We start from the raw sequence: 13,434 nt of genomic DNA on the forward strand, positions 1-13,434 counted from the left end.
CATGTGTCTGCCATTACATCTCCATATTATGGGGAGGATGCACAGTTGCATTGTTGGCTACTTTCATTGCAGATTTAGATATTGGTTTCCGAAGAACTATGCAGAGGTGATCCTCTCCCTTGCAAGTACATAATCTCTAAAGTAGTCTAGTCTTCAGCAAAATGGGAAAACATAATTGTTTCCAAACTTGGCTCTCTTATGGCAACAGCCAGGCTAACAACAATTCACTATCATTTTGTTAAGCTGAACGTTTACAATTTACTTTGTTGTGACAAAAGGCATGGTTTTGGTAAATGAGAACTGTATTCAATATTGTCTTTACTGTGCAGCAAGCCAAAAATAGTTAGCTCATTCTCAGAACTAAATGTGAAATGGATGTTCCTTGGTATGCATTTTTCAGGAGGCTGTCAAATGTTTACTGCAGGTACTTTTGTTTAAATAAGCTTTTTATTTCTTGTGTTAAAATGTATATCTTTAATATTAATCTACTTTAAGGATATCCCAAATCACTTTTTGGAAATAAGAAGAAAAAATCACTTTTGGGCCTTTACTTGGATTTTGAAAGAGAATGTTGACTATTTGGATTAAAAATATTTGAGTGGATTTGGGGGGATAGAGGGTAGTTTGACTTTAATTGCTAGAATTCCATTTTTCTTTCCATGTTACTAAACTGTATGAAACAGCTGAATCAGAACATTTGTTTATGTTGAGAGTCAGCCTCGCACTGTAGACAGTCTTGTGCGCACTAACACACAAACCTACGGTAGCAATTTTAAGTTACTAAACAGACTTCTTAGACAGGTGTTTTCACTGATCAGTATTTTCTCCTGTCTTTGCAGAGAAAGCTTCTTGCTATCTACCTCCACCATGATGAAAGCGTACTAACCAATGTGTTCTGCTCACAAATGCTTTGTGCTGAATCTATTGTTTCATATCTGAGTCAGAACTTCATAACCTGGGCATGGGATATGACAAAAGAAGCAAACCGAGCAAGGTAATACAGTTTGAGTTGTGAACTGAGCTGCTTTTGTTTCAAGGAAGCTTGCCATGTCTGTGTAACAAATGTTTTGTTTCTTGGTGTCTATTTAAATAAAAAAATCCATTCTGTGTTCTCTAGTCTAAGTCAGCCTAGCTCCAGTGAAGTCAATGGAGCTGTGCCAGTTTACACCAGCTGAGAATCTGAGTCTCTCTTTGTTCTCATTATAAGATCACTCACTGTTGTTATAGAGTTTGGGAAATTATTTACTGTTTCTTTCATTGCAGATTTAATTTATTTTCTTGCATCTTCCTTTGCAAGCACTAGAGCACTATAAACATATTTTTAAGATTTTTGTTTTGAACTGCCGCAATGAATGAGCAACACCAATTGATTGACAGTGAGAGGTGATTATATTAATTAACTACCTGGGGGCCCTGTCAGAATTATTTTTGTTATTGCAATTGGAAAAATTATCATCTTAAATAGAAGCTATTTTAAAAAAATAATTATAAAACAAATTATAAAGGGAACAATTCATATGACTGATATGAACAAAACAATTCTCCTGTCAAAAATATTTTTTGGTAGTGATCAAAAATCACAATGCAAATTTAACATTTATTAATTTGTTAAACGGTGTCTAACAAAAATAATAATTTTAAGGAAGTGCTTTGTAGGCCACGTCAGCTAGGTAGATAATAGATTTAATTCTACCACAAACTGATTGATGTATTTGACTTATACCACAGATTCACTTGCACATAGTCAGCAATCCATTCATATCTTAATATAAAAACAATTCCGTCCTGTAGATGTTGGGATATGTTTATTTGGTCTGTTGATCATGATGTCTGTAAAAATGATGAAGGTTTTAAAGTCAGGCCTGTTTGAGTTTCTAATGTGGACTTCATTTCATCATGTTTGAAGTGCACATATGACTGTCACTTGCCATGATGCTATTTTGGGTGTGTTAATGCAAAAATAATGTGCTGTTTTGTGAACAAAAGAGGTTAAATTAATTCACTTAAGGGCAACTTCATTGTTGTTACCTAATTCAAATTATTATTGAACAATTACAAATCATCCAGATTTGTGTTCCTGTTGCCCTGTGGCTCAGTAGTAATTGGATTTCTGAATATAGACTTTATCCATTCTTATTCCTCAAACTTGTAAACTGTGTTAGTTTTTCTTTAGATGAAGGGTGTCAGAGTAAAACAGAGCAATATTCTTGTGCAGTAATTTACTCTTTTAAAAAACAAACCATTGTGATCTGTTTCACAGGGTATCTTAACTTAACCTTGAATATCTTCAGTGTTGCAAAAGCCTCCCATCCTTTTAATTCCTTTTATTTGTTTTAATGACATCATTGTATTAATCACACTTAGTTAAAGGTGCTGAAAAAAGCAATGCCAAACACAGATAAAAATGAAGCATCTAGGGTCTTTCATGAGGCCAAATACAGAGACTGGAGACTTGGCTAAATCTTTTGGTATTGCCATTCATTGGCAGTAAGAAGCCTCCTCCTTTTCTTTTATCCCCCAACTAGATGTAAAAGGAAACACTATTTCTAAACCATCTGTAGTGGCGAAGTTCGGTTGACTACCTGCTGTTATATTGTTCTGTTCTCCATTTAATTCACTAGTTTCTTTTATTTTACAATGACAAAAAATTGCAGTGTAGTTTCTTTTGAAAAACTGTGTTTGAGGGAGTTTTTTATGACTGACAATCAACAGCCATGTAATTGCTTTGTTGTGTTTTACTAAAGAAGTCTATTAAGTAGCACAACTTTGATACACTAGTAATAAGAGTTTGCAGGTTACAGAGACACCTGTGGTGACCAAAGCGACAGAAGCTGCTTGTTAGAAAGAGCCTGTACAGCTGTGTCCTATTAACTCCTTATGACACTTTTAAAACACAAAATAAAGGGCTTGTTTAAGGCTTTATAGCTATTCTCAGTGAATCTAGTCACTGATTGTGTTGTATGATAGGATTCTTAAGCCTTCTCTTTTTGCTTTCTGGTAACATCTTACAACAAAGAAATGGTCATATTAACAGTGAGGTTAAAAATTAGTAAGGGGTAAACAAGACACGTTAGCACAAAATAGCATGATTCATTGTTTATATATAATGTTACATCTTACTTTTTAGGTTATGAGCTTCTTGGGGCAGGAACTATGCCTCTTTCTCTGTTTGGAAAGTGCCCAGTATGCGGTGGGCATTGCCATAAATAAATAAATAAATAAATAAATACTCATTAGCATCATTGTTTAACTACTAAACTTGGATAACGATAAATTATATACAAAATGTTTCTCAATGAAACAACAGTGGACATTGATCTAATTTTATTGTGCATCTCTACAATTATACTTAAATCTTCAAGCAGAAGGGAAAAAAGAATATGGACCTACTTCTCTTATGCCAGTTTAATTCAGGAGTAATTCCATTGATGCCAGTGGAGCTGCATGAGTATAAAACTAGTGTGATGCAGAGGAGAATCAGTCCCGTTTATTTTATACATCCTGACAGATGGAATGGAATTCTGTGGGACATCTCAAACCAGGAGTACTATACTGCAGTAAAAGGAAAGCTTTCACTGTTGTACTGTGAGTAATTTGGCAAAGAGAGAGAGGCTGTCTGCTAAGGATAATTTCTTTCCCCATCTAGACAGAAAATGATGTAGCCTCTCCTGAGATACTCTGATTTTCTGTTTTCTGCTGTTTTCACGCCGTTTAAAGGTTGGAGCCACTGGCATGGACTGGTAATCCTATGCAGAGTCCCAGTGGAGTAAATAGGGATCCCTCACGGGCATAAAGTCCTGTGCTAGCAGGTTCCATTGCAGGATGAGGGCCTACAACATAATCGAGTCACAATACAGCCAGTTGCCTGTTTTATGAGGACTGAGCATGTTATGTTGTTAATGGTCACAGCTATTGGTAGCATACAGAGATCTCACAATTTTTGACTCTAAGGCATAGCAGCCCAACATATTGTATTTAGCTCTATCAATGGGATAACTTCACGATATAGTAACTTCTGATGTTCAAGAAAACAGGCGTGTGGGCCTGTGTGTGTGTGTGTGTGTGTGTGTGTGTGTGAGAGAGAGAGAGAGAGAGAATCAAAAGTGTTCTCAGCTAATAAGAAAAAAAGTATATTGCCACAATCTTTCCTTAGCAACAATGACCTTTTCAATTAAAAACATTTTTTAAAGTGTTGAAATAACCTTATGTAATTAGAGCCCTACCAAATTCTCGGTCCATTTTGGTCAATTTCACAGTCATGGGATTTTAAAAATCGTAAATTTCATGATTTCACCTATTTAAATCTGAAATGTCATGGTGTTGTAATTGTAGGGGTCCTGACCCAAAAAGGAGTTGAGGGGGTCGCAAGGTTATTGTAAGGGAGGTTGCAGTACTGCTACCCTTACTTCTGCACTGCTGCTGGTGGCGGCACTGCCTTCAGAACTGGGCACCTGGAGAGCGGCAGCTGCTGGCCGGGAGCCCCGCTCTGAAAGCAGAGCTGCCACCACCAGCAGCGCAGAAGTAAAGGCGGCATGGTGTGGCATTGCCACCCTTACTTCTGCACTGCTGCTGGCAGGGCACTGCCTTCAGAGCTGGGCACCCAGCCAACACCCGCCACTCTCCGGCCGCCCAGCTCTGAAGTCAGCACAGAAGTAAGGGTGGCAAAACCGTGACACCACCCCTAAAATAACCTTGTGACCCCCCTCTCCAACTTCCTTTTGGGTCAGGACTCCCAATTTGAGAAACACTGGTCTTCCCTGTGAAATCTGTATAGTATAGAGACACAGAAGATGAGATTTCATGGTGGGAGACCAGATTTCACGGTGCGTGACGTGTTTTTCATGGCCGTGAATTTGGTAGAGCCCTACTTATTATTTTTTTCAATGAACTCTAGTCAGAAGTCATAGTATGGATGTCTATTCATCATCAGAAAAGTGTTTCAGTAATGGTTTAGATTTAAAATATTGTTTAAAAGGCATCCATGTTGAGCCCTATGAAACGGAAACAGCTTCAAAATGTTGAGATTTTTCACCATTTTCTAACAACATTTTTCAATCAGTTCTGATATGCCTCAAGCCTTGCATTGCCTTAATCCAGCAGTGCTCAACACCTTGCAGGATTCGACCCTATTGGCCCCATCAACTCAGCAACCACTGAAGTATGTCAGTGGGAGTTTTCAAATGACTTCAGCAGGAACAAAAGCAGGAACTGAGTTTGTAAGCCCAAGTGTTTGGTGATCAGTACTGCTCTCAATGACACAAGAAATCATGCCAGTTAATTAGCACTATGACTATGAGATGTATTTTTTATATCTAAAAAGTTTTCAAGCTACACCTACATGTGGACTGCTATGCTCTCAAATAGGAGGACCGTTATAATTAATACAGTAAACTAGATGTTCCATTTTGACTTTCAAGGCTGCTTGTCTCTAATACAAGTTTTACAGGTTAGTGAGCAATCACTTTAAGTAAATGCTGCAAGTTCTGATTGTTTTTGTTGTTTTATTTGGCTGAAATAGGCTAAAAAATGTCTCATAAATGGTAAAAGCATTGGAATAAAAGAACCAGAATGAAAAGTATAAAATAACTGATGTAATAAAATAGGTAACTTAATTTAGGAGAAAAACCTAGTATTTTTACTTTATTGTACAAGAATCCCCCAGGAAGAGATTTCTTATTCCCTGTATTTTAATGTTCAGTGAGTTAATTTTTTGGTAACTTTCTTATTTGTGAGTTAGAGTTTAGGTGTCAGCTGTTAAGTCATTTTAGTTGATTTTTGGTACTAATCATAGAATCATAGAATATCAGGGTTGGAAGGGACCTCAGGAGATCATCTAGTCCAACCCCCTGCTCAAAGCAGGACCAATCCCCAACTAAATCATCCCAGCCAGGGCTTTGTCAAGCCTAATGATAGTAACAAACAAAAAATACTATTTATTTGACATGTCAGTGGGGCAATCATCTTAACCCTAGAATGAAAACATTTTGCTGTTGGTGAAATGACAAATTAAAACAAAAGGTAGATTGACTGTATATGCTAAGGTATAAATGTAACAGTTCAGTTATCAAAAATATTGTATATGTGCTTTGTGGATCAGTTAATGCTGCTATTATAACGTTAGCTTTTCCATTTCCTGAATTCTATGTTTAAATATGCAACTACTCGTTAGGACTGGGATTGCTGAGTACAGGCACCAGTTTATTTATAAATGCCAAGAGATACAACTGAGTCAAAGTGGGTGAGGTAATATCTTTTATTGGATCAACTTCTGTTGGTAAAAGAGATAAGCTTTCGAACTATACTGAGCTGAGTTATGACCTGAAGAAGAGCTCAGTGTAGCTTGTCTCTTTTACCAACAGAGGTTGGTCCAATAGAGATATTACCTCAACCACCTTGTCTCGCTAATATCCTGGGAGCAACATGGCTACAACAACAGAATATACAACTGACCTTAGCAAGATAATACATAAGAGTAATACTAGATCCTAGCAGCAGTTGGGATGAGGAACCTACAGTCATCCTCTACTGTCATTGGCTTCCCTCCCCTTTCAGTATTTACCTATATTGTCCAAGGCCAAGCAAGTTCACTTAATCCCATGGGCTAACAAGATGAACCAATCATGTGTCATGCCCTGGAGCAGGTGATCTATAGTAATGTCACTTGTTTACTGCAGCAAAATTCAGCTAGTATCAGAAACTGCTAGGAAGCTCAGACTGAGCCCAGAAGAAAAACTAAAGAAAGACAAAGAGATGTTAAAATGTCCTTGCTGTCCTTGGAATTAGATGGCTTGGGGAGGGTCCACCATGAGGGTGTAATTCAATAGGACGGTCAGAGGAGAGGATGCAACCTTCCTCCATCATGGCATGGGGCTAAGGAGACTAGATGTCTGTCAATGCACTGTATTCCAGATACAAGTCTGGGCACCCAGCTGCAGGTGCAGTGGAGTATATGTCAATTAGAGGAATAAACTTTATTTGATATTATCTGAACTTGGGAATTTTTCAACCATTCTCAATGTTTTCATTAAAGATGTTTTTTCAAGTGTGTTTTTCATACATTGCTGTATGTGCTCATGCATTATTGCAGAAAGAACGATGGTAACCCTTGTATTTAGCTTGTTTAATGCTCTCCATTATAAAGATCATCTTTTTTTTCTTTTCCTTTCTTTCTTTTTGCGAAGCCCTAACACCTCCATTGTTTGCAGGAGGTCTTTGAAATTCAGCAGAGACAAAGCCCCAGGGCTAGCGACATGACTTGCACTTGCCCTATTAAATTCCATTCAGGTTTGGCTGAGTTATAAACTGTTAAAAATTACCATTTCTCTTTGTCACTTGTGTTTCTTATGGCAAATCAATAACTGACTATTAATATTCTGAAGACCTGGGACCATGCCACAGCCAAAACAGCAGCAACATGTACTGCACTGGGAACACCTGTCAGTGTAGCTGTAGCAGTGATGGCAAGAGAAAGCTCTGACCACACCACAGGGACCCAGTGCATGGCCACAGCAGCCCGCCCCCCACTCTGGTGGCACCACATGGAACAGGAACCAGATGGGTGGGGGAAAGAGACAGGCAGGCCAGAGTACTCCCAACGACTCTCCTGGATCCAGCATATGGTACCACCAGACCATACACTGCCCTTCTGGAATAACTGCCTTCTCCAGCTGCCAGCTGAAATAGCTAAAATAGTATAAGTCTGTGCTGCAGTACTGAAAGTTTAGGGTTCAAACCCTGCTGATGATGTATGATGAGGGAGCTGTTAAAGTTGTACCCAATACATTTTGTTTTAACTTTTTCCTTTTTCCTTTTCCTTTTCGTAATTTGTGAGTGCCTGACTTTACAATCTAAACCTTTTAACTTAGATTTTTACTTTTATATGTAATATCCTAGGGTTTCTAGGATATTACATATAAAAATATAAGTTAAAAGGTTTAGGTTGTAAAGTCAGGCACTCACAAATTAGGAAAAGCCAGATATATAGTTGTCTATGCAATCTGACTTGTTCCCCCATGTATGTATTCATTATGATGAGGTCTTTAATTACATGATTACAAAATACTTTAGCTATAGGATCTCTGCTTCCTGCATAGACGCACAAGGGGACACAGTGAAGGTTGCATGAACAACCGTAAATCTGGGATTTCCCAGCTATCAGATGCTTGACTTTGCAACCTGAATAACTGTGTGTGTGTGTGTGTGTGTGTGTGTGTGTGTGTGTGTGTGATGAATGAACCCAGTAATGTATTTGTTTGAAATGGGCCATCCTGCTTATCACTACAAAGGTTTTTTTTTCCTCCTGCTGATAATAGTCCACCTTAATTGTTAGAGTTGGTATGGCAACACCCATTTTTTCATGTTCTGTGTGTGTGAGAATATATATATATCTCTTCCTACTGTATTTTCAACTGCATGCATCTGATGAAGTGGGCTGTAGCCCACGAAAGCTTATGCCCAAATAAATTTGTTAGTCTCTAAGGTGCCACGAGTACTCCTCGTTTTTTTTAGTGGTGTATATGTACATCTATACACACAATACATATGCACATACACACACTATATAAAAGCAACTTCTTTGGGAGAATGTTAAAACTACACTAAAAATGCCCAGGTTAAGGTAGTGCCAAATAAAAGTTACTCCCGCTAGTGTGTATGTATATATAATGCATGAGCAAACACATAAAACAAGCAACTAGAGTGTCTGTTAGCTTCTTAGCTTTTGAACCCAAGCCCTTGGGTGAAATATTTCAAGACATTGCCAACTTTTCTCAGTTGTGCTGACAGGTGCTTGTTAGTCTTAATGTTCAAATGATAGTTTTTCACTTTGCTGAATCTTAGGAAAGAGTTAATTGACTAAAGCACTTCTCAACAGCAGGTTGTCCTCACCTGCAATTTCCATCATCAAGGATTAGCCATATTCACAGTTGCTGACTCTTAGTACTAACCTAATGAATGATGCATGCCTGGATAAAGACCAGTTGACCATAATACTCTAGCTCTCCAGTCCAAATTTGATCCTCCAACACATATACTGCAGGTGTGGGGTCTGTGTGTTCTGGACTCAATCATTGTTAATTTCTGACTGCTTCCCAGGGAGTGAATATAGATTCTGTATAGGTAGCTTGCAAACCAGATGGACTTGTTCTTTGGGCATTAAGACTTTCAGTGCACACTCAAGCTTTTTATGCGGTTTTGTCAAACCTACCTATTCTTTTTGCAACATTTTGTTTAATATCCTTTAAAAGCAATACAGTGCTAGTCACTAGAATCAGCCAGGTCAAGAGTCTAATTAATGTTTTAAAAATAAAGGTTCCCAAACACCAGGCAAGTTTGTCATTTTCTCTATGGTTTGTTTTGAGGAGGAGGAGGAGGAGGGAAGAAGGTGAGGAGGGAACCCTCCTGTTCCATGATTAAATCCCACCCGCTCATTTTCTCCTTTTCTACTTTGCTTTTGATTTTAGTGGCGGTCTTAACAGAATGTCAAGATCAATTTGCAGCATGGTTTAACTCAAGGTTTGCATTCTGCCAGCAGCAATTGTCCCTACAAACAATGCCGTGTGTTCTTGTAACTTCAGAAGCTTTTAGAAGGATCATGGCAAGAGCAGCATCTAATGACTTTATTAGTGTAGGGTTTCAAAATGGGCTCAGTAATTGTTCACATCTCTTTGTCATCTAGTCATAATTACTGCATAGCATTGTTCAGGGTTGTGCTTGTGAATAGTTTCCTAATAGCACTGAGACGAAGAAAAAAGGAAAAGGATAAAAGGTGATTGTCTCTTTAGATTGCGAACAACCCAGCCTGTATATAGATGATGGTTAAACTGTTTATAATATTTCAGACTCTCATCAGAAAAGGTAAAATATCCTTATTTTAAAATGCATTTTCTTTGAGATGATTTCAAATTTCTAGTTTAAAAATATTTGTTAAACAGATTCAGAAGCCTAAAAACCTAAAACCAGAATGTATTTTGTTTTAGTCATGATTGCTAGGCTCCATTTTATGTTGGGACACATGAGTGAGGAAAAAAAAGTAAATTCTCTCCATTGATCTGATTAATATACATTTTTTTTAGTTAATGAGACATGCCTATCACTGTCCTCTGGGCACATTTCAAAAATTTTAAACTACAGTGTATATAAATTAATATGCAAATCTGACACATCAAGTATCAACACCTCAAAACCACACCAGTAAAAACTTAAATTCACACCCAGTTGCCTTTCAAACCTCTTAAGGCAAAAGCCTCTGTGGATACCTAGAACTTGACTGAAGGTAGACTAATTTGAGCTCAACTGGATCAGTGAGGAAAGTGAGATCCAGAGCTGGGAATGCTGTGCTTTTCAGTCCTGGACATATATAAGGGCTATCAGTCAGAACTGCCCTCCGCTATTGACCTGGAGCAGAGGAGAGTTGGTCTATTAGTTAAGACAACACCAGATTTAAAACCACAAATTTCTTTATAGCACAAAACCAGCACCTTTAACTGAACCCACAAATGTATTGGAAATGTGTGTAGTAAATGGAGCTCAGCTGTAATATGCTCCATACAAAAAACACTCTTAAGAAAACAGGTAGCTGCATTTTACACTACAGTAGCTGAAATTGAAAGCGATCTTCAGGCAGAGCCCCTTGTACTGTGAATTGTAGTAATCCAGGCTGAAATGACAAAGTCATGTGGTGAAGTCCACATTTGGAAGGAAAGGTCACAGTACTTTGTTTATTATGTCTAAACTTAGATTGCGAGCTCTTTGCAGTAGGGACTTTGTCCTTCTCTCTTTTCTTTAAGTGCCTACCACTTTTTTAAGTAATGTAAAGATGATAACCTCTTCAGCACACACAAATGCATAAAACTGTCTTGGCCATTTTTGCTATCTGAATATCCAAGCAGAACTGAGGATTCAACCTGACTAACAATTTGAAAAGAAATTTTGTTAACGAAAGATCCCTTTAACTGAGGAAGCACATCTAACCATCTACTGTTCTGGAGGTTTCTCGTAGCCAACCAGCCACACATCTATCTTAACACGTTCGTGCCTTAGCCAGCTATCTCTTGTCCAACCATATCTCACCCAGATGTGGCCAGTCAAACCAAGCGTAATGAAAAGGAGATGTAAAGATGTGGGTCATAAGCCTATCAATGACATTGCAGCCTATGCACTCTCACTCTCAGTTCTCATAGCCTCTCACCTTTGTTAAAGAGGGAGTGTGAAAGAACAGAACTCTGTGTTCCCCTGGCAAGAGAGGGGCGGCAGAAGAGCAAGTGCCACGCACTAACCTCTGGGATCTCTCAGAGAGGAAAAAGGGAAGTCAATCAAGCACAACTCCATTTAAATCTACAAAGCTGCCTCCATAAAACCTTATGGTCAAATGGTATTGAAGCTCCTGAGGATGCTTGACCTGAGTCCCTCACCAGAAGAAGTCAATCAACTAATAAAAAGAGAGCAGTTTATATACTATAGTAAGACCTAAAACCCAACTAGAAGGCCTGGATATGGATGGTACTGGGAGATAATGCAAGGGCACTTCTACCTACTCCTGCAGCTGCTATTGGTCTTCACAACAGCCCTGATTGAACAGGGGCATTCCCATCTGGAAATGCAGAGTGCGTATATCTTTCCTCCTGGGTTAGGGCTGACGCTGCTTTGACATCCAAACTGCCCACCCCTTGTGTTGTTATAGTGGTTAGCTGCATTATGTTTTTATTGTGGTAGGTTTCTGGTGTGCTTTGGGCTCACCCAGCCCCCTAGAAGAATTTTCCCCACTGCTGACTGTCAAGTGCAGTGGACCAGCTTTGCTTTCCTCTTAGAACCTAGTAGTCCAGACAGGGACCAGGGTATGTTTTGATTATATTTTTATGAATGATTCTATCGGTGTCCAGTGGTGGATGGTGGAATTGGTTTTATCAGTGGCCAGCTTTGAGTGTGAACCCTGGCATGTGGTACCATGCTGTACCCTGCAGAATGAAGGGAGAGCTTCCGTGTCTCATTCAGACTGAGATATCTCTCTCCTGTATCCTTTAACCTTGCACGAGGGAAGGGTGATTGAGATCTCTGCTTTGGAGCAGAATTCCGAAACGTTTTGCATGTGAAAACTAAGCGTAGCCTGCTCTTTTCATGCTTTGGGCTTTCATGGCCATTGTTGCAAATTCCACTGGACCAGTCTCTGCTAGGTAGCTTGGGGACTCCTTTAGTTTGATGTTAGATGCAACCTTTAGCTTTTTAACCACGCCCTTGTGTCTGTTTCTCATTCCTCCCTGAGTCAATAACTATGGCCCTAGAAGGCATGGTACTTAAGTAGTTAAGGTGCTAACAGTGTACTATGAAGACCATACATAGCAAACTTGTTTAATACACTATTGCATAGCCTCAGATTTAACATTTTTTCATTTAAATACCTAATACCTAAAATGTTATTCTTAAATTAACATGTTAATGAGATTTCTGTTGACTTTGCAGAGTATAAAATTAATATTAAAAATAATTAGGAGTCTCGCATATTTAAGATTCACCGTAGTTTTCTTTGTGCTTTAGAAAGAGGCTACAACTTCTTTTCCAACATCACAGATGCTTCTGAAGTTTTACGGTTTCTTTAAGTAAGTTAGACCTGTTGAGATATATAAATATATAAATCCTGCTCTTTCAGAACAGCTTTAGTTGGGTTGAGGACTGAAGACCAATGGGACTTAGAGGTTCTAATGATCTTAGAATGTAGAAAACAGAAATTTTGTGTCATCCTGATATCCAATTTAGGAAATAACTATAGGAATATTTATACAAATGTGGAGTAGGTTATAATGGAGAATCCAAATAAAGCTTCTGCTTATTATACATTGGGTGACTGCTGAATTTAAAAAAAAATTTTTTTTCACAAAAGATGGTCTCAAATCCTATGTAATTTTTCTTATTTATTGAACTGTTTTTTGCCTGTTCTTCTCATCAGATTGGGTTTGGAATGAGATTTCATCTCTGTATTTTTAAGAGAATTTGCTAGATTTCAAATTCTTTAGCATCATAGATTTTTTAATGATATAAGTATAGTCTATACATAGTTCTTGATCCCCTGTAATACGACTGATATCAATGGCCATTGCACAAGCACATCAGAATTAAGTTATATGGCACTTAAATTTAAATTATTTATATGTGCTTTTCCAATATTGAACTCACAAGGATAAAATATAAGGCTAAATTGTACTTTGTGTTTTCTCCATTTCGATATCATTATTTTTAAAAAATGAGAGAGATCAGTAACATCACCTTTCAGACATAAGGGATATGTTAGCAAAATATGTGCAAAAGTACAGTATTTTAAGTGATGCTGAATAGTCCTATAGGTATTTTGAAGATTGGTAGTCAATATCTTATTGGAAACATTTGTGTTCAGAAAATTCTCTCTGTTCTGTTAAAGCTTGGTAACGATTCTACATAATTTGA

The 13,434-nt window shown here is 38.0% G+C and overlaps 1 protein-coding gene across 1 annotated transcript in view; it reads left to right on the forward strand.

The window, feature by feature from the left end:
• Positions 1–13,434, forward strand: part of LOC113406567 (FAS-associated factor 1) — a 323,445-nt gene that overhangs the window by 236,379 nt on the left and 73,632 nt on the right. The window contains exon 13 of the mRNA XM_026651889.2: positions 840–994. Within this exon, the coding sequence (XP_026507674.1) occupies positions 840–994 (155 nt within the window). The remainder of the gene's footprint in view (positions 1–839; positions 995–13,434) is intronic.

This window comes from Terrapene carolina, unplaced genomic scaffold (genome assembly GCF_002925995.2).
Source record: "Terrapene carolina triunguis isolate 2854851 unplaced genomic scaffold, T_m_triunguis-2.0 Scaffold105, whole genome shotgun sequence".
Lineage (NCBI taxonomy): Eukaryota > Metazoa > Chordata > Testudines > Emydidae > Terrapene > Terrapene triunguis.